Source organism: Fibroporia radiculosa (genome assembly GCF_000313525.1).
Source record: "Fibroporia radiculosa TFFH 294 genomic supercontigs, scaffold64544, whole genome shotgun sequence".
Classification (NCBI taxonomy): Eukaryota; Fungi; Basidiomycota; class Agaricomycetes; order Polyporales; family Fibroporiaceae; genus Fibroporia; species Fibroporia radiculosa.
This window is the reverse complement of record NW_012133517.1, coordinates 9,982-32,947: the sequence shown is the minus strand read 5'-3', so window position 1 is coordinate 32,947 and position 22,966 is coordinate 9,982. Positions and strand designations below refer to the sequence as shown.

The following is a 22,966-nucleotide window of genomic DNA, read 5'->3' as shown; positions in this document are numbered from 1 at the left end:
TCTCGCTAATTATCTGCACTTTGCTGGGAACGTTCACTATTGGCCCGGCGTTGTTGGCTATTACTGGACCCTCAAGTTGTCTTATCAGACCACTCTGCGTCCAAGCATCTGATATCTCTGATTGGTTGCCAGCAACGTATTACGTTTGTTTCCGTACCAACCTTTCTATTTCGCGTCGCCTGCGTCTACATGTATCTGCGGGCACCACAAGTATTAACTTTAAACGCGTCTTCAAACGCCTCCCCGGATTCGGCATGTACACAGAACTTCCAGGTTCGTTTCTACGCATATCGACGGGACGCGGCGGCAATATACGAAGGCAGTAGATAGCTTTTATAAACCACCCAGACCAACATTACAGGGGTTTGATATTCTTCCGCGCGCAGGCGCCAGTCAGAACCGATCTAGTTGGCGCAACAGGAGCGGTGAATTATACTGTTCTTGTCTGGTTGTCTGGAATTGTCAGTCCGTCCAATTCAAATCTTGTTACACTTGCGGCATGCATGATCATCACGGTCTCATAAAGCGATCAGCTGCCAGCAAGTGGTATTTCGTCAAGCGAAGCGCATAATTTACAGCCTTCAAAATATAAGAACAGCGTGAGATGACAGAGAATCTCTGTCCGCACGGGCTGCTCCGACGTCTTGTACCTGAACTAATTGGCAAAGTTTTACGCACGCTCTCAGACCGGGCCAAGCTCCATCGATGCGCTAAACGAACCATAGACTCGTGCATCAGAGACGGCTTCTTGCACCGTGCTGCATTCACGCGAATTCTGAAATGCGATGGTATGAACATGATGTACTGTTGACCGACTTCGTCAGCATCTGTGAAGTGTGTGGCCTGATCGCCCGGGAACAAGCACCTTACGCTGCTGTTTGGTCCCTCGAGCATCCACTGTGCCTTCAACGCTCAGAAGTCGAGTCTAGAAATACTTCGGATGCACGGACTTCGAGTAGGTGTTTGAGAAGCCTAGTCGGCAATACTAATTATTCCTACCTTTTCCTCAGGATACTGGGAGCGTATACATCCCGATTTGGAATTGTTGCGCCTATAAAAGCCCTGATTGTCGTTTGATAAGATACACTTCTACAATAATGCCTACAATAATGTGTAGACGGGGAGTACAAGTAAAACAGCCATAAAATATACAGCCAAAAGTACGTCGCTCTAAAGGGAGAGGCATGAGCGAAAAAGATACAGACTAAATTACTATCGACTCTCCACGCCACGCTCCGAAAAGCGATTGTCAACAGCTGATCAATAGCTAATCGTTCACTATATGTATACGCCAGAACTGTCTGACCTCTTCTAAGTGAATTCTTATATCAAGAGTTCAGGCAGGTACCAAATCCTCGGTCTTCCAAGAACATTTGTCCTACCACAATAAAACCACCCATCGCCGGAATAGTGAGGACCGAGATAAAACAGTAGTGCACGAAGGTAGGTATTACCCCCGCCCACTTCGTCCATACTAGCCAAGCGATCAGCGTGCCCAACGCGGATACCTGATCCGCAGCGAGCCATGTCATCATCCATGCCCGCTGTGCAAAGGTGCTCTTCTCTCCTTTATCGAAATTCGTGAACACGTAGATGAGGACGTAGGGTATCAGGAGCGCCACGATAAATGAGATGCTGATATACAAAATTTCGAACCAGGAAACCTCTTTGAATGCGCTGTGTCGGAAGATGTCCTTGTAGGGTGGGTTCTCGCTGAACGGAGACTCGTCCTCGTTGACTAGCGTCTCGCTTTCAGAGATAACATCCGAGTCTAGCGTATCCATCTTGTGTTGAGGCTTCGGTGAATGACCATAATTCCCGGGACCGTCATGGGAGATGGCAGAGATACGAAACCTAACGTCACAATCAGTTGAGCCGGGGTTATATAAGAATTCCTTGACGCCATATTCCGTTTCTACAACGAGGACTTTTGCGATTTGCTCCGATCGGTCAAACGTGCGTTCCTTCAGACACAGCTTGACAGCGGTATATCCAGACGCACCCCGCGAGCCAATCAAGTCGCTCCTATCTTTCAGGGTGCCAACTGTGCCATCGAATAGGGCACTGGGTCGTCGCCTAGCTTCCTCCATGATGTGTGTTCGAAGGACATACCCGGAGGAATAGTCCCCAACGACTCCTGTACAAGCGAGATTCATAGCTGACATCAATGCGTATGGTATAACAGACAGCATATATGACGAATATCCCCAATTCGTGAGTTGATCTGTGGTGGAAGTTGCGATAGTGACGATGGCGGAGACGATTTGGACTATGGCAGCAGCTACCCTAAGAAGATTCGGTGGATGGTGGATTTTCACTTTGTCTGGTTCAGAAATGGTAGTGCCAATAATGCGCCCTGTGATCGATTTATCCGCAGGAATGGCCAGCGTATACCCGGCTGGCAAGCGCTGCTCTCCATGAAGGAGATAGTCTTGCTGCTGTATTGACCAATGAGAAACGTCTTCTTTCTCGCCTTGAATTTCGAACTTAGCATAAAGCCGTGAGTGTGTACTGACTCAGATTGTCAAGACGTCATCAAAGGTGCAATGGGGTCGTTTGCATACCTTTTCGAAGCATGCCCCAATTTTTCGTAATTGTAGGGGAGTTTTACGTACACGATTTCTGTTCTGTTCAAGGCGGGCTCCCAATCCTCAGTCCGCGCGACAATGAAGATACAACCATGAGCTAATGCTGCATGAAGTTCGCTTGACTTCCATTTTAGCTGCTGTGCGACCAAGAGGACGGCTCTGGCTAGTCCACCGAACGGCAAAAATAATGATATAATCGCGGCATACGGAAGCGACTTTCGAGCGGCTGCGCGCTTGGTGTATCGTCCAAGCTCCCCAGATGATGGTACTGAGGCTGTATGAGCCAAAAAGTTGGATCCCATGAAAAAAGCTAGAGCTTTCAGAATTTCTGCATTCTGATAGCAGACATATTGTGGAACGTCGGCAGTGTCAGTGGGCAGTGCGGGCATTGTGGGAGGATTAAACCAGATGCGGGAGACATTCCGTCGTCCAACCCAGCGAGGGTATATATATCGAGAGATTCTTCACATTGCCACCACGCCAGCGACGTGCATAATGTGGCTGCGGGCTGCGTGGACTAGCAATCAAGACTGGGCTTACACGGATGATGTCTCGCCGCAGCTACATCACCAAATCGCGGCAAGCGGAGAGTAAGATCAGCGGAGAACCGCTATAAGAGCATGCACAACTATGAGCTGGACATCGAGCACGCACGTGAAACGAAATTCGCTCAAAACAGCCTGATATTAGGCAGATGTACTCTAAATTCATCGCGGCGAGAGGGTGATATTTATCTCGTTATGCTGACATTTGATGGTTTAAAGAATCTATAGTGTTTGACGTTACTAAGCGAAACAACACGAGGAAACAGAAAGCAGGAATGCACGACCTACCGCCGCACGACGGCCACAAGTTCATAATCTTGAGGAAAGTACAGATACCAGCACGTTATTGCAGTACTCTGTTCCGTCAGTGAGAACACCTACATTATCTCATCTGCCCAGATACGCAGCTAAGCTAGATAGTAAATTGCATCCAATGTGACAGGATGCATATGAATGAATTTTAATACGAGTGTAGCTTAGAGAAGAATGAGCCCTCCATATTCGATTGATACTTGTACCAAGAGTCCGGGACGGCGGGACCCCGGGTACAAGTCTCAGAGGTTTAATCACGTGGTATTCGCTCAGCACCTTCCCAATAAAGTCTTTTGAGGATTGCGACTTTGACTCGAGACGGGCGGGTATCACTTGTGCGACGAGGTTGTTCCCACCTTCGTCGATCCCCTCCGCTCGCAGCCATCTACGCTGTTTTGTGGGTCTTCATCGTAGCGATGAGAAATTCTCGCTTATGTCTGCTGTTTGGGGCTCTCTCTCTGGTTGCTGCGACACCCTTCCCGGATCAGACTGTTTTGGGGGGCGTTGATTCTGCCAGCCTCACCGGTAACATTGCCGACAGCCTCAAACATGCTATTCATGATGGTGCCGCTAGTACGAGGACGAAAGTCCACAAATGGATGGATTCTCTCGGGCGATCGTTCGTTGAACAAAATGGGATTACCTGTAAGTTTAGCTCCAGTTTCATATTGATCAAACGAGATCAATTGTTCTTAGATGAGCTCGTCTCGAATGCTGCTTTTGAACATCACCAATTGAGGATGACGGAGCCTGAACTTTGTGACCCTTCTGTTCAGCAGTACTCTGGTTACCTTGACATTGCTGAGGACAAACATCTATTCTTTTGGTCAGTGTCGCACTAGTCTATCTTGCATAATCGACACTGATACACATTTCAGGTTCTTTGAGGCACGTGTCAACCCGGAAAAAGCGCCTCTCCTTCTCTGGCTGAACGGCGGCCCGGGATGCTCGTCTTCCACCGGCCTTCTCTTCGAGCTTGGCCCGTGTTCAATCACGGCTGAGGGTACAAATCTTACCTACAACAAGTACTCTTGGAATACGCATGCCAATGTTATTTTCCTCGACCAGCCTGTCAACGTCGGCTTCTCGTACGCGGAAGATGGCACCTCGGTGAACACCAGCCCTGTCGCAGGAAAGGACGTCTACGCTTTCTTGGAACTTTTCCTAGGACATTTCCCCAAATATTCTCAAGCCCCGTTCCATATCGCTGCCGAGAGCTACGGCGGAACTTACGCACCTAACATCGCATCCATAATCCATGCCGAGAATAAGGCACTTGCCCAGACTCAGGCGCAGAATGCTGCAGCTGCGAGCCTGGTCCACATCAACCTGGCTTCGATCATGCTCGGAAATGGCTTGACGGACCCCTACATACAATCTGCGAGCGTGCCCGACTGGGCGTGCGAAGGCCCGTACGCGGTCTACGATGATCCGAACGGTTCGGAATGTGAGGCTTTGAGGGCTAAGGTGCCTACATGTCAACGCCTGACGAAGAGCTGCTACGACTTCAACTCGCGTCTGACGTGCGTTCCGGCGTTACTGTACTGCGGCAGCCAGATCATGGGTCCACTACTGCGTAAGTTGTTGCCCTATCTATTGGCATGATTCGCGTATCTGTGCTCACGGATCAACTACCAGAGCTCGGATACAACCCGTATGATGTGCGCCGCAAGTGCGACAGGCAGAAGGATGGAGACACGTGCTATGCACAAATCTCGTGGATTGATGTCTGGATGAACAAGCCCGAGAACAAGCGCGCGCTGGGTGTCAATCCAGAGCTCGAGTTCCAGAGCTGCAATGCGGGAATCAACCAGGCGTTTGCGTTCCAGGGGGATGGTGCCCACAACAGCGCAAAGCTTCTCCCTGAGCTCATTGAGGACGGTGTGAAATTGTTAGTGTACGCCGGGACCGCTGACATGATGTGCAACTTCATCGTGCGTTTTCAATTACTGTAGTCTACTCTGCTGCTGATGGAGCAGGCGTTATAGGGCAACGAGCGTTGGGTTGAGCAACTCGAGACCAGCTTCCACAAGGAGTTCGCTGCTAGCCAGCCTCTGCCATGGGTAACGACGGAGACAGGCAGCGTGGCAGGAGTTGTACGCTCTGCTGGAGGAGGTGGTAACACCGCAGGCAATGTTACATTTGTTGCCGTTCACGAAGCCGGGTCAGTATTACTGAACATCTTCAGCTCAATCGCTCATGGTGTGGATTCTGCAGACACATGGTCCCGTACGACCAACCTGAGGCTGCTCTGGTGAGAGCTTTCTGTTGACATTTTTCTCGGCATCCGAATTCTGATGGATGATTCAGGACCTCGTCGTCAAGTGGCTCTATGACATTCCCCTTTCTCAGAATGTTACTGAGGGCATTTTGCACACACCACTTGGTGGATGGTAATTTGGTAGCAACGTAAGATAACTAACTTCCTTGGGGCATGCCTCAGAGAAAGAAATATTCAGAGAGCATTTCCAGAACCTGCTCACTTGCCGTCTGTACAGTTTTGTTCTTGTGTATACATTTCATACTGGGGTATCATGCGACCGGTGGTGTCTGCGCACGCCAATTTTGGCCGGTTTGGCATCGCCCCTTGTGTTATTTGAATACTCATGAGGGAGCGGGGGAGCGCTACTTTGATATTCTTAGTGCTGCTCCGTGGTGCAAGTTTGTCCTCGGTAGTCACGGTGGAAATGATCTCTTCATATTTCGGCAATAGAAAACCGGCCCATATGTCAGAGAGAAGAACGCCATAAACGATATGAATGTAGCAAATGGGCCAATCTCAAACCTATTCATATATGTTTGCCGGATCGATGAGCGAGCTCACCGCCTGAGGTACCCGAGCTCGCCAAAGGCGTACTTGCAGATGTAGGTGAGGGCCGCGAGGCGGGATAAGATCGGAATTTGTCGAAATGTGGCGCCGCGATCCCTCCGCGCGAGTCAAATCGGCTGCAGTCTGCTTCAGTTCGCCTCAGCGAGCGCTCATTTTGCGAAAGCCGACCGTCATTTGGCAGGCTCTTGGATCATGTCACCCACTATGGTTCCTAACTGCCAACGCTAATTCGCAACAATGGTACTCGCACGAGTAATTATTTTGGAGTGTCATAAATGGTATGACTCCATTGCTGTGACTTTGTGGTACTGCTACTGATGCGCCATGGTAGTGAAATGTTTCTATCCAGCCACCGTTTGCAAGATCTCGCTCTCCAACCTCTCCATTTGAACGATCGAGTTTGTTTATCGATATCTGCAGCGCCGCGTCTTCGGGCCTGCGGTTTGTGGAGCAGACATTTACTCCGTCATAAGTAGGACCACAGCTGAAACGGCACAGTATCATTCTGCAAGAATACGTAATATGCATCTTATGTGCTCCTAAGCAGAAGATTAAAAGTGAAGTCCTGGCCATCCATTGTTTTGGATCGAGTGCGTATACACATACTAATCCGCAACGATCTGGGATTCCATAATCTCACACCTTGCACGCGCCTTGCACGCGCAAGGCAATCGTGCAGCATGTTCGCAGTATAAATGCGGCCAGATTGGAAGGGCCCTCTCCGAATGCCTGTCAGGAGCCCATTTTACTCTCAACCCCCATGTTGCACTTGCTGGTCGTGAGCTCTCTTTTCATGCTCGCGCTTTCGGCGCCTCTTCCGTCCCAACTAGTGGAAGTTCCGCAATTAATTTGTTCTCGAAATATAGAGACCATCAAAGACTTGCTCGTCTTCTATGGCACAAGCTACGTCGCTCATGCCATTTCCGTGCCTTCCGGCGAAGTCGGGCGATATACGAAGCGCGCAGCCATTCGATTTTCGTTCCCGTACACTTCCATTATTTCTTTCTTCCTCCCCTTCGGCGGCCTGGCGAGGTCAATTTTGCTCATCAATCAGCAGCTAAAATGGAGAAAGAAGCACCTCCACGCCGCGTTGGTTCACGGCACTCTGTTACTTCTCGCTAGGACCGAGGGCTGGGCCCCGTCTGAAACGGAGGATGAATTTGTGTATGTAAAAATCCCCCCGGCATACTATGGCTGCGAGAAGTATATGGATGGGTGTGTTCAATGTTATCGAGACGATATTGCTCCGCTTAAAATTGTATGCTATCTAGAGAAATACCTCGATGGCACGCTGCCTTCCATATCGACAATGACCACGAAGAAGATTCACACTGGGAAGTAGATCAAAACGACTATTTACTGCACGGCGAGCAGCGTCTTCCAGAGGGCTATACACTAGCTGTTCCCTCCGACAAAACAACTACAGAGCATATACTCGACCAGACCATACAGGAACCGCACAAGATTCAGATACACCGCTCAACGAATACCCTCAAGATATTCTCCGCGATCATCCAAATCGGCGCTGCAATATTCACTCTTTCCTTACCGGAACCTGACCAATTCTCCCGTTGGGGTTACGCGGCGTACGCACTGTCCGTGATCCCATATGCACTCATGTCCGCAGTCAACATGGCTTGTACCGCGATTGTCGGGGACCAATCTAGCGGTCATATCTTGCGGACGCACATCCTGGAGGAAGCCGAGCGGCGCCCGGGTGGACTGTTCGACGGCACAGTCGGCCGTTTGCGAGAAGCCAGCAAATTATGCGGAACGCAGGCTGCCTCAGGGTATACTGCTGTCAAGCTCCGGCTCGAGACCATGCACAGTAATGGGGAGGTGGTGAGGGTCGTCTCGGTGAATGACGGGAAGAGCATCAAGAAGTTCATCCACAGCCCTGGGTCGACACCTCGGCGAGATCAATTGATAATTTTCAAGATATCTGCTATCTCTCACGATGGCCCACTCAGCGAGGAGCAACAGGATCCTGCTCCTGACGGCGACTTGGGCATCCACAGCCACTCATCCGCTGTACTTGAAGACAGTCAAGTCAAATCACTTGCCCACAGTGCGTCCGGAAAAACATACTTCCGGCGTGGGGAGACAGAACACGCATCTCGAGAAGAAATCGTGGCAATTTCGTCCGCCCTGTTTATCGTGACATGCATTCCCTATGCCCTCCTCTACGTTATCACACGCTTCCGTGCCGGTAGCAGTACAGTGGTGCAGCGCGCCGCGATGATGGCCTGGCTGGCTGCAGACCAGCTAGCCGCGTTTACCACGCTTCTCGTATGGGTCATCCGGGCAAAATGGGGACGGGTTGTTCCCAGCTGGGTGCACTACCTCTTTGTGGTTATATTTATGATCCCAGCAGGCTTCGGCTTGGTCATGGTAGTGCAGATGTACCTGGAAGAGAAGAATTTCGGTCCTTCCAGCTGCACGAATTCGACCGCTTCGTGACTGGGTATATGCCTTGCGATCATCGCTTATGTATCACACTCATGAGTCTAGAACTGATCTTGGGTGACGTCCTGTACTTGAAATTTGGTGCTCCTCTCCGTTCTCGCGCCGGATACTGATAGCAGTTATATTGGACGTTTCGTCTGAAAATCATTATGTGATATTGAACGTCTTTCACCGGATGCATCGCAAAGGATGATTTTCGACACACCAGCTGCAGGATCAGGCGCCACGTCCTGAGCGATCAAGCCACACACTTCACAGAACCCGAAGAGGTGATCGGCAGTACATCCGGTCTCGCCTCGTTGAAACCATAATGAAATGCAACGGCGTGCAGGATGATGAAGCGGGACCGCTCCGAAGAAGCACAGCGCAAACTCCAGAGCGCAACGTGGGTGCCGTGCTGGCGTTCCCGGACCGTGTTCTTCTGCTAGTATGGGTGGGTGGGTGTTATGCGACCAGATTGAGGTATATTGAACCTTGCCTCCTCGGATCCCAGCCATAACGAAAAAAAAAAATCAGTGTCACCTGAGCAGAGAGTTTCCAACATTGGTGCCTCAAGGCCACTCTGAGCTTGCGCATACTAGTATGACATATGACGGAAAATCGCCTGCGCAGCCTGCGACACTGGAAAGCTCTCGTCGGCCGGACCCCGCGTCATCAGCCACAAATGGAGTTGTACCGATCTTGTGAACGTGAAATCACCCGTAAGGCTGAGATTCGTCTCCAACAACCCACACGAGGGAAACCTCTCACAATGGTATAGTAGCAGCATGTCCGTTGAATGATCCCGTTATACAGAAAGCGAGCGCCGCAAACGTTGAACAATCCACCATGCAATAGCCGTATGTTTGCCGGCATTGCACTAAAATCTGACGTGTCAGTAGCCCTCAAAACCGGTAATGAGGCCATACCTTGCAAGTCCCACTGCAGAGAAGCGAGGTATGCTCGATAAACGTGAGTCGCAAATGAACGAGCTAGATATTGGGTAGTGATCTTGCGGGGTTCTCAAAGAATGCACCGCAGCGTCGTACATGCCCCGAGTAAACCCAGAACCTCAAGGGAGAATCACATGTTGCAGTACTGGTAGAAACACAAGCCATACAACTTCAATACAGTGGTTAGGATGTCCCTATGCAGAATGAAGCTCTCTTAGTGTGATACAATGATCGGAGGCCGTCCGTACTAATGCTATGTCGCAATCGCCGCCATGTGACAGGAAGAAAAGAGGCCCTCGCTGGGCGGATGGGGTAAGGATACATACAAATCGTCAGCAGCTTCATCGTCCTCTTCGCTCGCGAAGAAGAATTTGGGAGATGTAGGTCGCTCAGGTTGGTCATACATGTCCAGTCGCTCGAAGTCGGCCAAATCGTCCACTTCTTCCCCGAATGGGTACGTTTGGGTCTCCGAGATATCAAGAACAAGCGATGGGGAGGGGGGATATTCTTGACTAGACGGATCCATGTGTGTTTGCCAGCGCAGCAGCCAGTCATATTGCCACCGACGCGCCGTCAGTGGCAAGAACATCGAGTCGGATACGACATTTGCGCTGAAATTGTCGTTGACACGCTTGCAAGACGGTTCTTCCCCGACCAACGTCTGCTCGTCGTCACTCCCGGTAGATGAATCCGAATAGGGCAAGTGGAGATTATGGGTATCGCCTTGTCCTTGCTGTTGGACATCGTGGAGATACAGAGTCTTGCGTATGGTATACAGAGGAAAGTGACAGAAAACACGGTCCAAGGCGGCAGGATCGTCGTCGCGCAAGCTGGAAATATCACCGATGCGAGGGTAAATGGGTACGTTTGGATTAGACGAGGCCACACGCGGGAATGGTGGGATCTGGCGATAGTCGTTGCTGGGAGTATCTGTCGAATGGAAAAAACCACGCGTTGGGGAACATGTTGGTGGGAATAGTCCAGCATAACTTGTATGAGCGTTAGGTTTGACGGGGTCACTCTCCGTGGGGCAGTGCGAAAACTGGCGGCAGCGGGTATTCCAGACCTTTCTGACTAAAGCCAGGGCATTATAAGAGAAACCATGGTACGAGGGAGGTATAGAGAAGATATCGACTTCTTCTGTTGTCGCGCAGGGTGGAGAAGTAGGCAAAGGTAATGGTGATGGGGGACGTAAACTCGGTAGTCCGAACGTACTTGCAGTACCTGGTCGTAACTCCACGCGTACGGGCGCACACCGGATCGCCTGAGCGAGGTCGTCGTCTTCGTCCGAATCGGAGGAGCTGTCAGGGTCGTCAGAGCCTATGATGTGTTGACTCAAGGGAAAGACAACGCTGGAAGAAAATATGCTATCGCTGTCATCATCCGAGTCGTCGCTGTCATCGTCAGAGAAGCCTGGAATTCTGCGAAACTTTGGTGTACGCCTCAAAGGTGGCCTCTTGACCCATCGACTCTCACCGTGAGGAACAGCAGGACCATCGTTCTGTACAGCTTGTGATTGCGGATGGTTGGACGTAGGCAGGCCTGCAGGATCCATGATAGAAGAGAGCGTGGGGTAGCGGTGTGTGAAGACAATTGCGCCTGTTTTTACCTGATCAGAGACGAGTCTCAAGGAGAACCTCAACTGGCATTCGCGGCGCCGCCACAGCTTGCCACAAGGCGCGACAGTCACATGATGGCGACACATATTCCCACGCAATTTCGTTTATCAACCGCTAGCGCGCATTGTCCTCGTCTTCAGTGCCAGCAGCAGACTCGAAGCCGCAATGCGCTCGCCCCGCACAGGGCTGGTCCTCCGGTCCTTCTTCGCGAGCGGGCTAAGGTCTGAGTATTTTATTCCTCATGATTGATGCTAGCTGCATCCGACTGCCAATGTCGAGCGGTGTACCAGAAACCCGCACCGGTATACGTCTTCGTTCCCAGAGATCTCTAGCCAGTTCGGCCGTTGGTACGACGCGGCGCCAAGGGAGGGATATGGACGCAACTGAGCTTGCTTGGGAGCATTGCAGGAATGGGCAGGTGATATACATTTGGTATGTGATTTTGACCATATATCCTCCCTATCGGTGCCGCTCTATCGTTTTCGATGGACAGGAGTGTGGCAACTCTTGTTTTTGTCCGCTAAGGTTACTGTCACCGAGGTCAGATGGGCATGCTATGTGATGCTTGACATTGGTGTCCGGTCGCTGGCCACGACTGGACATTGATAATCATCGCTTGTATGTGACCCTGGTACTCAGCAATCGCCTGCCTTAGGGTAGGCAATGGCTGCCAGGATTCACCTGCTACAATGCTATAGTTGTGGATCAATATGTCGGGCTGCGTTTATGGACCGCAACCAAGACCTACCGACCCGTACGGGGCGGTAGATATCTTTCCTGCTGGTCGCCGCTAGGGTCCTTGGCAGTTTGCTCTCAGGGAGAGTGTGCCCTCGAGCAAAGTAGAGAGTGAATTCGAGTAGCAACCTGGCTGTCGAAGAGATGCGCTGCGCTTGTGGCCTAACTGCGATACCAAAACCTCCGGACAATATGGCGCACCTGCACTGAAGTCGGTGTGACGTCCGAACGACAGCGGCGGGTCACGGAAGATCGTTACGACGATTAAACCAGTCGTATTCTCTGGAGCAGGTGATGGCCTGGACGTCATGAGCCTTGCGTTAGCTGGCTGTCACCAAGTAACCTTACTGGACATTGGCATACGAGGGGAGGATGATTGGAATCACGGAGCTGGAGTATTGCATCCTGTCCTTCAGTGCACTTTGCGGCGCGCAGTGGCACAGCCCATTCGTGGGTTTTTGTTTTGCGCAACCCGATTCAGACTACTCCTTGTCTGTTGCTGAGCAACCAAATTTTTGGACTTTAATCCCTCTTCGTGAGGCTCCTTTGCGCACAAACTGGAGGCCTTTGGTGAGCAATTTGGATTACTGGACTGTACGTTGGGTTGAATTTGCTTGTAGAATCCGTTCATCGCGGGGCGTGGGTGTTCCTATCGCTATTTTCTAAATCGTCATTATTGATTTGTATAACATGAATGTGTATCTCTGTATCAATACGCTCTGCCTGCGTTCAGGACAGGCTGCTTATCACTAAACTTGACCTTTTCTGGATGTCTGACTGAGCGAGTTCGCTGGAAATATTGCAGCGTTTATTAACACAGGCGATAATTCCCCGACAATTTACCGTTTTGTCCGAATGCTACTGTGATTCGTCATCCTCAGCGATCTTTATTTGCTGGCAGTACTTAAGCCAGTCCTCAAGGTGGGTATTTCTTTCCTAAGTTCCTCCCAGAATGACCGAGTCTTTCACTTGGTTGATTACAGGGTATGTCCTCTACCATCCGTCCCTATTTACCAAGTCACTGATCCATGGAACCCTAGTACATCTCGAGGAATTGGACTTGAGCTCGTTCGGCAGCTAGTGGCGTCTCCGACAAATATTGTCATTGCCACATGCCGAAGTCCCAGCAAAGCGGGAGCTCTCCAAGCACTCAGATCTAGTGCCAAAGGAGAACTACACGTCGTTGAATTGGACACAGGTAGTGAAACTTCCATCCGGGAATCTGTTCCGGTCGTTGCAGCGATTCTTGGAGACCGAGGGCTCGACTATCTCTACAACAATGCTGGAATCGTAAGTAAATTATCTACACGCCGGTCGTAGTATCTCATAGGCCTTTCTCATGCGATAGATGGAGGGAAACGACTCCCCATTCGACTTCTCGTACTCAGGCCTACTGCAGACACTGCAGACCAATGTTGCGGGCCCTGCGCTGCTAGCCCAGTTGTACTTGCCCTATATAGAGAAAAGCAAACGCAAGGTTATTGTGAACGTCACGAGTGGGCTGGCCAGCATCGGAACGGACTTCGGAGAGAAGAACGCGACGTACAGCGTCAGTAAAACGGCGCTCAACATGCTCGTACGTTCTGTTAAGCTGAAGATTTTGCGTTGGTGAATGCTGATGATATATATCAGACGTACAAACAAGCGAAAACCAGACTGGACTTGATCTCATATGTCGTTGACCCGGGATGGGTAAAGACAGGTATGTAACGCAAGTTGTGAGTTTTTCTGAGAGACTCATTGCTGGGCAGACATGGGTGGTGCGGATGCGGCAATGGAAGTGCAGGACACTGTCTCGAGACAGCTGAAGATCGCCACGTCGGTGACATCGAAGGACTCGGGCAAGTTCTTCAGGCATGACGGGGAAGAGATCCCATGGTAGCTGTATTTCACTCTCATGTACTTTTTGTCAGTCAGCATCGGATTTCCGTCCTTGCGATGACCAAGTCGACAGTATTGGTATGCACTTGTGGGCGGCATAGTCCAGACCAACTATGACATTGTACAAACGCTCAAGGCGTTGTATCCACACTGATTCCGAGTGGTGTAGTCTGATATTGAATGGTTCGGAGGTGAGGTGGATACAGCATGCTCCGGCCGACCTGTGGCTTTGTCACATACTACAAGCTGTATTTGCTTATTGAGATACCGTTATAAACGCGTTGTCTCTGGATTCTACTCCCCTGACATCTTTCGACTAGCATCCATTAGCATGTCTTCCCAGTCGTTCGTCTGGCTTGTAACCGGGTAAGTCATCTTGCTTTGCGGACAGCACAAGTACTAAAACAACGTCGATATCATCCCCAGAGCAAGCCGCGGGCTCGGATTCGAGCTCACGAGACAATTACTCACTTCTGCGTCAAACACTGTCATAGCCTGCTGTAGGAATCCCAATAGCGCGACAAAGTTGCACGCACTACAAAGCTCCGCAGGCAAGCTGCACTTGATTTCCATGGACGTAGGCAGCGAACAATCCATGCGCGATTCTGTCGGAATGGTCGATGCGATCCTCGCTGGCAGGGGCATCGACTACCTGTACAACAACGCTGGTATAGTGCGTAAGGTTTATTTTAGCTAAGATCATGACTCATAACACAATACAATTGCAGGCTCTGACCGACGACACACCGTACAATTTCTCGTACTCGGAACTCTTGGAAGAGCTCAAGATCAATCTCGCAGGGCCGGCCCTTCTTGGGCAGCTGTACCTTCCTCATGTAGAAAAGAGCCAGCGGAAAGTTATCGTGAACGTTTCGAGTAGTCTCGGGAGCATCGGGAGCGACAAGGGCACGAAATATGCAACATATTGCATCACGAAGACGGCAGTGAATATGCTTGTGAGCTCAAGATGCCTAACTGAGGAATTCTCGTGGTTAACCTAGCACGCACTCCAGACGTACAAACAATCGAAGACCCGACCCGACATTACTGTCATTGCTCTCGATCCTGGATTCGTCAAGACTGGTGCGTGTTTGGAAATGAGTGAAGTTCATTGGTGTTATCGTTGACAAAAGGTTCGCTAGATTTAGCCGGTCCGAACGCTGATCTAGAACCAGAAGAGAGCATTTGCGGAGTTCTCAAAGTGGTGACTTCCGTCAGTATTGCTGACACTGGTAAGTTCTTTGGGTACAATGGTCGAGAGCTTCCGTGGTGAATAGTGTGGTTTCTCTTAATTTCCGAGGGTTCGTGATATCAGTGCGAATTGTTGTATAAACTGCCTCGAGACGGTCTGAATGTTTATGACCTGTCGATAATACAGCGGGAATAATGATGAACCACATATTGACAATCTGACTTAATTTATTCCGATCCATTTGGACTTTGACAATCATCAGTGCATGTAAGGCTTTCAAAAGCCAGTCTGAGTCTGGTTTCATAAGGAGGGATGATTTTCATTGCTACGCATTCCTGATTTTCACAGATACTGGGGTCCTGAAATGAGAGATAATGTGATCAAATTAGAATGCGAAACCACGGAGCAAGGAGAGCGAAGGGAGGAATGAGCACGCTCACTCACAGGAGCAGCACGTTTGTGTCGAGCTTCAGAGCTGGCGTCATACATCTCTTTCAGTCAAGAGCAACTATAGTAGCATTCACCATGGAAGCTCTGTGCCATTGTATCTGAGGAATTTACCACTGTCAGCTGTAGTGACAGTAGTCAAGACCTTCAGAACGCCGCTGATACTCTCTTCTGGATCGAGGTCTGCGTGTGGGCCGGTGAGGTCTAGTTGGAGCACGCTCAGCCGTCACGCAAACGCAGTATAACCATGATACACACCGGTCCTGACAAATCCTGGATCGATAGCAATCACTGTAACATCTGGCCGTGTCTTCGCTTGCTTATATGTCTGTCGAACAGTATATCATTGAGGTGTCTCGACACCAATACTGTAAAATTACTCACCAGCATATTCATCGCAGTCTTTGTGATGCAATATGTCGCATGCTTAGTTCCTCTGTCGCTTGCGATGCTGGAAAGACTGCTCGAGACGTTGACGATCACCTTCCGCTGGCTCTTCTCGATGTAAGGCAGATACAGCTGTGCCAGGAGAGCAGGCGCTGCAACATTGACCTTTGTGACTTCCAGAAGGTGTTCGTACGAGAGATTGTACGGAGTGTCGTCTGCTAGTGCCTGAAATCTCATAGTTGGCTCTGGAAGAGGTCAGGTGGATTAATAGAACGTACGATACCGGCATTGTTGTACAGATAATCGATACCCCTGCCAGCAAGGATTGCATCGACCGTGTGCACAGAGTCGCGCATGGATTTTTCGCTACCTACGTCCATGACAACCAAGTGCAACTTGCCAGGGGAGCTTTGCAGTGCGCGCAACTTTGTCGCGCCGTCGGGGTTCCTACAACAAGCTATGGCAATATTTGACGCGGATGCGACAACTTGTTTGGTGAGCTCGAATCCGAGCCCTCGGCTGGCCCTGTATTAGGACAATCTTAGAATGCTGCCCCTATTCTATAACGACAAGCCTACTCACCCTGTAATAAGCCAAATGAAAGATTGGGATGACATGGACAAATGGTGTGATGAGTCCAGAACGCGGAACCTGGGGCCTAAAGAGAAGAGCTCTTTGTTTGCGGTGTTTACGGTGCCCGGAGAGCAAGTGAAACATGGTCGGTGAATGATTATTGATTGAGATTCGATGTCCATATCCGGACACGACTCTGACTCAGACCAGCTTGTCTCAATTCAGGATGACGTGAGCGAGTCAAGGTATCAGCGAGTGAGCTGAAGCCTGCGAGTAATATATGTTGCGCAGGGGCCTAAAGAACGCACGATGATAGTGCAGAAAGTGTACGAATTACTCGATTGTCGGTCACAACATACATAAGTCTTCAAATTGGTCCATACGCATCCCGCATTAAAACAACTAGGCGTTAGAATCAATCACAACAGAACAGAACTGTACAGCCCAATAAACAGCTCACTCACTGTATCGCGCGCTCTTCGATGTTTCAAGCTCGAGCTCGGAGCATGAATAAGCAGAGTCACTACTTTTGCTATCAGAGAGCTGTATGGAACTTCAAAGGAAGTAGTATCCAATGTAAGGACGTGGGGATATCGACAGACAATCATACATGTAATAAATATGAGGCAGTGCACGAGGTAGGAGGGGTCGAGGAACAATTCACGGTTCAATCAGACTCGCGACGACGTTCGGACCGTCAAGTGCTTCGGGCCGAGTAGAACAGGCTTTGAATCTCCCATGGCCAGCCTCCTCCTATTCGTACACACTCAAGCAGTAGCCAAAATCTGCCATGAACGTACACTCTCTGCATGATGACGTTGTCGTTATCGTCTTCTCATATGTCCCTGAGTCAGATATACTGCACTCTGTTCATCAACCGTCTCACGTCGATTCCTCCCTTTCGCAAGGTGTCGCGCTATGGAAGAACTCGTATCGAATACAGGCACAATGCACAAAGTTTACGGATATATGTTGACCGACATTCCTGAACGAGCATGTCCTCTGCGAGTAATTCATTGATCATAGGAGATGACGCCTTTGCACCGTGCAGATGGGACCCGCAATGTATGTCTATGCTCTGAACTCATGTGACAAGCAGTCAGCCTCAGCTTCATTTTGATTGCCATGGTTGATAGTTCAATCCGAATTGGATCCATCTCTGGGCGACGCTCTCGTTTCATTGTCGCGACTGGAGAAGGCAGAATTGTCTCAAGTTGGTCCATCCGCTGTCTACGTCCTCAGCGAAATGGGAAGTGGTCCACGCGAGTTCACAATTTTGACTCTCGTGGGAGGATCATTTTGGAGAGGTTCACTGCCGGCCAGTGTTTGGATTCTTACTCTGGACTGCGGCCTTTTTACGCAAGAGCCAGAGATCGGTAGGTCACCCGTCGAAGACTTGATGCTGTCTGCTGGAATGCCTCAATAGTCCTCTGTCAATGACCTAACTCTCGTGCACAGCAAGATTTCCCTGGCTTTCTTTGTACCCGTGTTCTACGACTGCGCCGATTACAGCTGATAGGCTATACTTGGTTTCCATATACTGCGTCATGTGGTTCTTCTGTAGACCACATTTTCATGTTTCAAGGACCTCACAACCTCACTCATTGTTGTATCACATGTTCTGAACACCATGTCCACCTTCACTGGCCCATCCGTATCGCTCATTGAGACAACGTCCTAAGATCTCGTTAGAAGGACTTCTCCACTAGCTGTCACACTTCCACTTGATACACGTTCACATCTTAACGGGAGATTTTGGAAAATACTAATTACCCCAACTCCGAGATTGCAACGCTTAGCCGTTGAGCTGTCATATTGTGCAGAGTCTCATTAAATTCGCTCTCAGGCGGTGAGTTGAACCTGTAACCTCTTTTACCCCAACTGCTCTTACTGAACGAGTTCCAATACAGAATAACATCGGCTGACAGCTCAGGTCTGCAAATCTGATCTCTATTCGTTGACCCACTGTATCCGACATGGGAATTCTCTATCCTTCGGCGGTGTCTGGAGCGACTGGCAGTACGCATTCCTACTGTCTGCTACGTAAATACGGGGGTAGGTTATCCACCAGACAAGGAAAAATGTTGGTGGTGGCAAGTGACCGCTGCGGGGCCAGATCGAAAACTAGAAGCCATTCCAAGGGAAACAGAGAATCGAATTTTGGATCATATCCAAAGCCGATGAGCAAAAATTGCAAGGTTCGTTCACTATCTTATTACACACTCATTCACATCTCTTTGAGTCTTGACTGCGCTCGTCTGCATCAGACTTCATTTCTCCGCGCCGGCGCCAAGTCGTAGAGCGAGAGGAAGGGACCTGCTGACCTTTGTCGGAGACTCAGTCAATGTCATATTCAAATGTCGGCCCCGAAACTAGTGTTCCATATCTCAACAGGTCGTAATTTGCGGGCAGAAGTGGGCAAGCTTGATGGAGGGTCGCTTTGCAGTCACTGATCTGATTGGCTCCCACTGGCGCTTGGGCCTTACATGCCAATCCGGGTGCAGCGTGCATTCACATACAACCCGCGCAACACCTATCGTTTCGCCTTGTGGTTGTCAGTTGACATCGCTGTCTGGTTCACCATGTGTGGATATTCGGGCTCGAGCCCCCTCTTGCCCACCTTTGCCCGCTCAGCGGTCTAACTCGCGATGATCTGATCGACTTAAATACCCCTGTCTCGCCTCCTTTTCAGTATCTAACCTTCACTCCAGCTCACAGTTAGACAAAGTCGAGCAAAACCATGTCGCTTTCTCTCTCTGGAAAAGTTGCTATCGTCACAGGCTCGTCACGCTCGATTGGTGCTGCCATTGCCCAGCAGCTTGCCGCCGATGGCGCCAACGTCATAGTCAACTATGTCTCCAGCCCTGGTGCCGCCGCTTCTGTTGTGGAATCTATAAACAAGGCGAGCATTGGCAAGGCTACGAGCGTGCAGGCCGATGTGGGGTCCAAGGACGGCGCGCAGCGACTGATCGACGAAGCTGTCCGTGTATTCGGCAAACTCGATATTCTCGTACTGAATGCGGCGGTCATGGACAACGCACTTTTGGCAGAAGTCACCGAGGAGGACTTCGACAAGCACTTCAACACCAATGTCAAGGCTCCGTTGTTCATGATCCAGGCTGCCGTGCCTTTGATGAAAGATGGTGCGTACCCCCTGTCCGCCTCTGTCTCTCGATTGAACCAGCTGAGCGTGTCGTCAGGTGGCCGAATCATCATGCTGAGCACGTCGCTCACGCGCAACTCCGTCATCCCCGCCAACTACCTCTTGTACGCCGCCACCAAGGGCGCGGTCGATCAAATGACTCGTGTCCTCGCAAAGGACCTCGGCTCGCGCGGAATCACCGTTAACGCCATCGCGCCTGGTCCGATCGACACCGACCTATTCCGGAACGGCAAGTCAGAGCAGCTCATCAACTTTTTCGTGAACGGACATCCAGCGAAGCGCATTGGGCGACCGGACGAGATAAGTCCCGTCGTTGCGTTCCTTGCGAGCGAGCAGGCCAGTTGGGTAAATGGCCAAGTGATCATGGTGAATGGGGTGAGTGTGGTGTGCGTTCCCTAGCATGCGGTAGCGACTGAAACGTCTGGTACATTTCCAGGGGTACACTGTGTAGTCAGAATGTCTGAGGTAGTATGGACGTCGCGTTCTAGTGTACAGTAGCATGGGTCTATCTGCGTCCGGTTTCAAAACGCGTTTGTAAAGTTGAATGTAACATTGCGGTGAAAGCTTGTAGCGGGTTGACATCTTGAACTCGGCATTCCGTTGACTACTTCAAGTTGGGCGCCTGTTCTGGCCAGCTTATATCGCGTCCGATCTCGCTTGTGGAAATCCTCGTATCACACAATATGCAAGCTCTCAAATCAGACTCACCATCGGGACCTCCGTCGCCCATTGCAGGGTCATGCAGTCTTGAACCAGTCTTTAGTTTGGGTTCCTGACTGTTCATTTTCAAACAAATCTCTCGCAGTCTCGCAGAACAGGGGGCTTGATTACACAGCGCACTGAATAGACTATAACAATTCGGAGGCTAACCTAAGGTTCGCTGCCACTCTTGACTTGGTGAACGTATCGTCTAAGCCGCGCAAGTCATATCTAAATTGACCTAGTTGATGTCATCGCCGTTTAGTCCATCGTGCCCATGGTGTGATGCATCTTCTTCGACCTCGAAAGCTTCAAAATCTTGACTCCCATGATCCAGCGTTGATCCCATGTTCCCCACGACTTGTGCAGCAAAATTTACATCGGATATGACGGATGTGTCTGGACCGAGTCCATTCCCATGAACCTCTTCACGAAGATTCAGATAGAACCGAGATATCAAGATAGAATTTAGGCTAGAGATCGTATGCCAGTGGTCAGCTCAACGACTCAACGAAGGAATGAATCTTTCCCGTACAACTGCGTGACAAAGCTGATGTCTTTGAATGTCTATGGGAGAACCTTCCTCATTTAGCTGCATGCATAAAGTCTGTAGCACCTACGTTGGTCGACCACATGATGATCTCGGTGACATTGAGTGTAAGGAAGACGCTGCCAAATATAGTTCTGAGTAGGCTGTGAGTTCATGTGGCTAGCTTGCACACGTACAGGAAGTAGATGGAACCTGTAAATAGGATTATCATCAGGCTCAACAGCTTCTCAATTCAGATGCAAAAAAAGGCCTGCCATCTCTCAATATAAGCACTAGCACTGGTGTTTTGCTACGTTTTACGGACTGCACGATGCCATAGGTTGTGCGCCAAGTTATACAGATCATCAGGATGTCAGACATTATGACAGATATCCTAGTACCTATCACGTCTACGGGCACAATGGTTAGGACTGGAATTTTCGGCGTCGATACCAAATCACAGAGTTACATCTATGATATCAAGGATTTGTTAAGACTATCGCTGGGAAAAATCTATACTTGGTACACACTTCAACTGAATAGGGAGTGGAAGAGTATCATATTCCATACCAGGAGAGCCACTGCACTTTTCATTCATGTAATTATACTTGCATATGATTGATCAGTAATACTGAAGATATGGATCGTTGAGGCTCACGATATTATTACCTGCTGGGACCACTCCGAGTATCAGAACAGCCAGGGACGACGCGCGAGCTCCTCCGCTTATTGCATACGCCCGCAATGCATGAAAACCTAAGAAAATCAGTCAGCTAATCATATCCTGATGGAAGACAGGATACAGCCCACCTGCTCGTATCATAAATAGTGCATCATACAACACATCTTTCAGGATGGCTGATGACCTGTGCGTATCTGTATCTAGAGTCAAGGCATTTATTTAAACTGCAGACCGCACCAAAGATCACCGCATGTGTGGGCATCATATCCTACTAGATAATTGACACAACCTGCGACCGATAAATAACGGTTTAGAATGAACAGGATGCTTGCTCCTGTAATTCTTCGCCTCCAGACCAGCTGAACTTCTCGGATAGACGTGAGAAGATAGTCATAGAAGAATAGACCTAAAGGAGCGATTTTGTAACGTATATATAACGAGCAAGCACCAGATAAGAAAGATGCACGCAAACCCACAGCAAAACGAAAAGGTGATGAAATTCAAAGCCTCTTTAAGCCTACAGTAATAGGATGGATTAATCAAATTGCATGCTCACGAGGCGAACACATTGACCTTTGAACAGATGACTTCTCTGTAGCCATTATATGTGAAAATAAGATGGGGTATGGAATGATAACTGACGCGAATTCCTTCTCCGAGGTCGTGATTATAAGCATGCGCTGCGGAAACCCGTGTGCGGCTTGCACAGGACGCTAGCAAAGATGTTGTTGGTAGTCATGACAATAGTATGCAGACATGCTCATAATGTGATATTAGTTTTTGACTTGCTATAAGCGTCCGATGTTATCGACACACGTCGCTGCTTTTGACAACTGGTCGTATGATATACCTGTGTAGTAAGCGATCGTACATTCAGACAGTGTTCTGCAGGCAGGCTTTATGGCCGCATTTTTCACAATGTACATGGTTGCAATGAATAAAACATACACGCCGAACGCGCACATAGTCCCAGAAAAGTACGCCACACAAACCCGCCCAGGAGACCTGTAGCCGCTAAAGCTATGAAAAACGATCACATCGCAACATAACGCGGCATCTATCACTGCCAGGACAGAGGATAATGCAACTCGACAGATAAAGTCGTAAATTGGGATGACCGTGGTTTGCTTGCCGGTTTGATAGGGAATAAAATGAATGAGCACAGGCTCACCATCATTGCAAGTTTTCCACACCCATGCTCTGATACTGCCTAGGCTTGTTCACGAAATACCGAACCTGCTCTTCCGCGATCCCTGCAGCGTGAATTCCACCACTACATCCGAGGACCAAGAGGACTCTCGGTGGATTCACGGGCCTGCGGAATACATGGAGATGCGTATCGACACACTCACATCGTGTAAGGAACGAGAATGGTCAACGCTCCGC

At 49.8% G+C, this 22,966-nt stretch overlaps 9 protein-coding genes across 9 annotated transcripts; 5 read left to right on the top strand and 4 right to left on the bottom strand.

Moving 5' to 3' along the window:
- Positions 1-1,328: 1,328 nt before the first annotated feature.
- On the bottom strand, positions 1,329-2,977 carry FIBRA_08248 (uncharacterized protein; the record flags this gene model as incomplete). The annotated part of the gene is made up of 2 exons (XM_012329898.1): positions 1,329-2,511; positions 2,565-2,977. 2 exons carry the CDS (start codon positions 2,975-2,977, stop codon positions 1,329-1,331), a joined length of 1,596 nt encoding a protein of 531 aa, XP_012185288.1.
- Positions 2,978-3,861: 884 nt separating this feature from the next.
- FIBRA_08247 (uncharacterized protein) lies at positions 3,862-5,842 on the top strand (the record flags this gene model as incomplete). The annotated part of the gene is made up of 7 exons (XM_012329897.1): positions 3,862-4,090; positions 4,142-4,271; positions 4,324-5,021; positions 5,084-5,379; positions 5,434-5,609; positions 5,663-5,699; positions 5,756-5,842. 7 exons carry the CDS (start codon positions 3,862-3,864, stop codon positions 5,840-5,842), a joined length of 1,653 nt encoding a protein of 550 aa, XP_012185287.1.
- A 1,193-nt stretch (positions 5,843-7,035) lies between these two features.
- FIBRA_08246 (uncharacterized protein) lies at positions 7,036-8,735 on the top strand (the record flags this gene model as incomplete). Its single annotated transcript, XM_012329896.1, has 2 exons — positions 7,036-7,490; positions 7,547-8,735. The coding sequence occupies 2 exons, from the start codon at positions 7,036-7,038 to the stop codon at positions 8,733-8,735; spliced, it is 1,644 nt and encodes a 547-aa protein (XP_012185286.1).
- A 1,191-nt stretch (positions 8,736-9,926) lies between these two features.
- Positions 9,927-11,228, bottom strand: FIBRA_08245 (uncharacterized protein; the record flags this gene model as incomplete). The annotated part of the gene is made up of 1 exon (XM_012329895.1): positions 9,927-11,228. The coding sequence occupies one exon, from the start codon at positions 11,226-11,228 to the stop codon at positions 9,927-9,929; it is 1,302 nt and encodes a 433-aa protein (XP_012185285.1).
- A 335-nt stretch (positions 11,229-11,563) lies between these two features.
- Positions 11,564-13,909, top strand: FIBRA_08244 (uncharacterized protein; the record flags this gene model as incomplete). The annotated part of the gene is made up of 5 exons (XM_012329894.1): positions 11,564-11,724; positions 13,068-13,317; positions 13,376-13,603; positions 13,660-13,729; positions 13,779-13,909. 5 exons carry the CDS (start codon positions 11,564-11,566, stop codon positions 13,907-13,909), a joined length of 840 nt encoding a protein of 279 aa, XP_012185284.1.
- A 330-nt stretch (positions 13,910-14,239) lies between these two features.
- On the top strand, positions 14,240-15,181 carry FIBRA_08243 (uncharacterized protein; the record flags this gene model as incomplete). Its single annotated transcript, XM_012329893.1, has 5 exons — positions 14,240-14,274; positions 14,335-14,581; positions 14,637-14,864; positions 14,922-14,991; positions 15,051-15,181. 5 exons carry the CDS (start codon positions 14,240-14,242, stop codon positions 15,179-15,181), a joined length of 711 nt encoding a protein of 236 aa, XP_012185283.1.
- A 439-nt stretch (positions 15,182-15,620) lies between these two features.
- FIBRA_08242 (uncharacterized protein) lies at positions 15,621-16,551 on the bottom strand (the record flags this gene model as incomplete). The annotated part of the gene is made up of 5 exons (XM_012329892.1): positions 15,621-15,751; positions 15,806-15,875; positions 15,932-16,159; positions 16,213-16,459; positions 16,517-16,551. 5 exons carry the CDS (start codon positions 16,549-16,551, stop codon positions 15,621-15,623), a joined length of 711 nt encoding a protein of 236 aa, XP_012185282.1.
- A 2,696-nt stretch (positions 16,552-19,247) lies between these two features.
- On the top strand, positions 19,248-20,069 carry FIBRA_08241 (uncharacterized protein; the record flags this gene model as incomplete). The annotated part of the gene is made up of 1 exon (XM_012329891.1): positions 19,248-20,069. The coding sequence occupies one exon, from the start codon at positions 19,248-19,250 to the stop codon at positions 20,067-20,069; it is 822 nt and encodes a 273-aa protein (XP_012185281.1).
- A 541-nt stretch (positions 20,070-20,610) lies between these two features.
- FIBRA_08240 (uncharacterized protein) lies at positions 20,611-21,130 on the bottom strand (the record flags this gene model as incomplete). The annotated part of the gene is made up of 4 exons (XM_012329890.1): positions 20,611-20,842; positions 20,905-20,936; positions 20,990-21,038; positions 21,096-21,130. 4 exons carry the CDS (start codon positions 21,128-21,130, stop codon positions 20,611-20,613), a joined length of 348 nt encoding a protein of 115 aa, XP_012185280.1.
- Between the last annotated feature and the right edge of the window lie 1,836 nt (positions 21,131-22,966).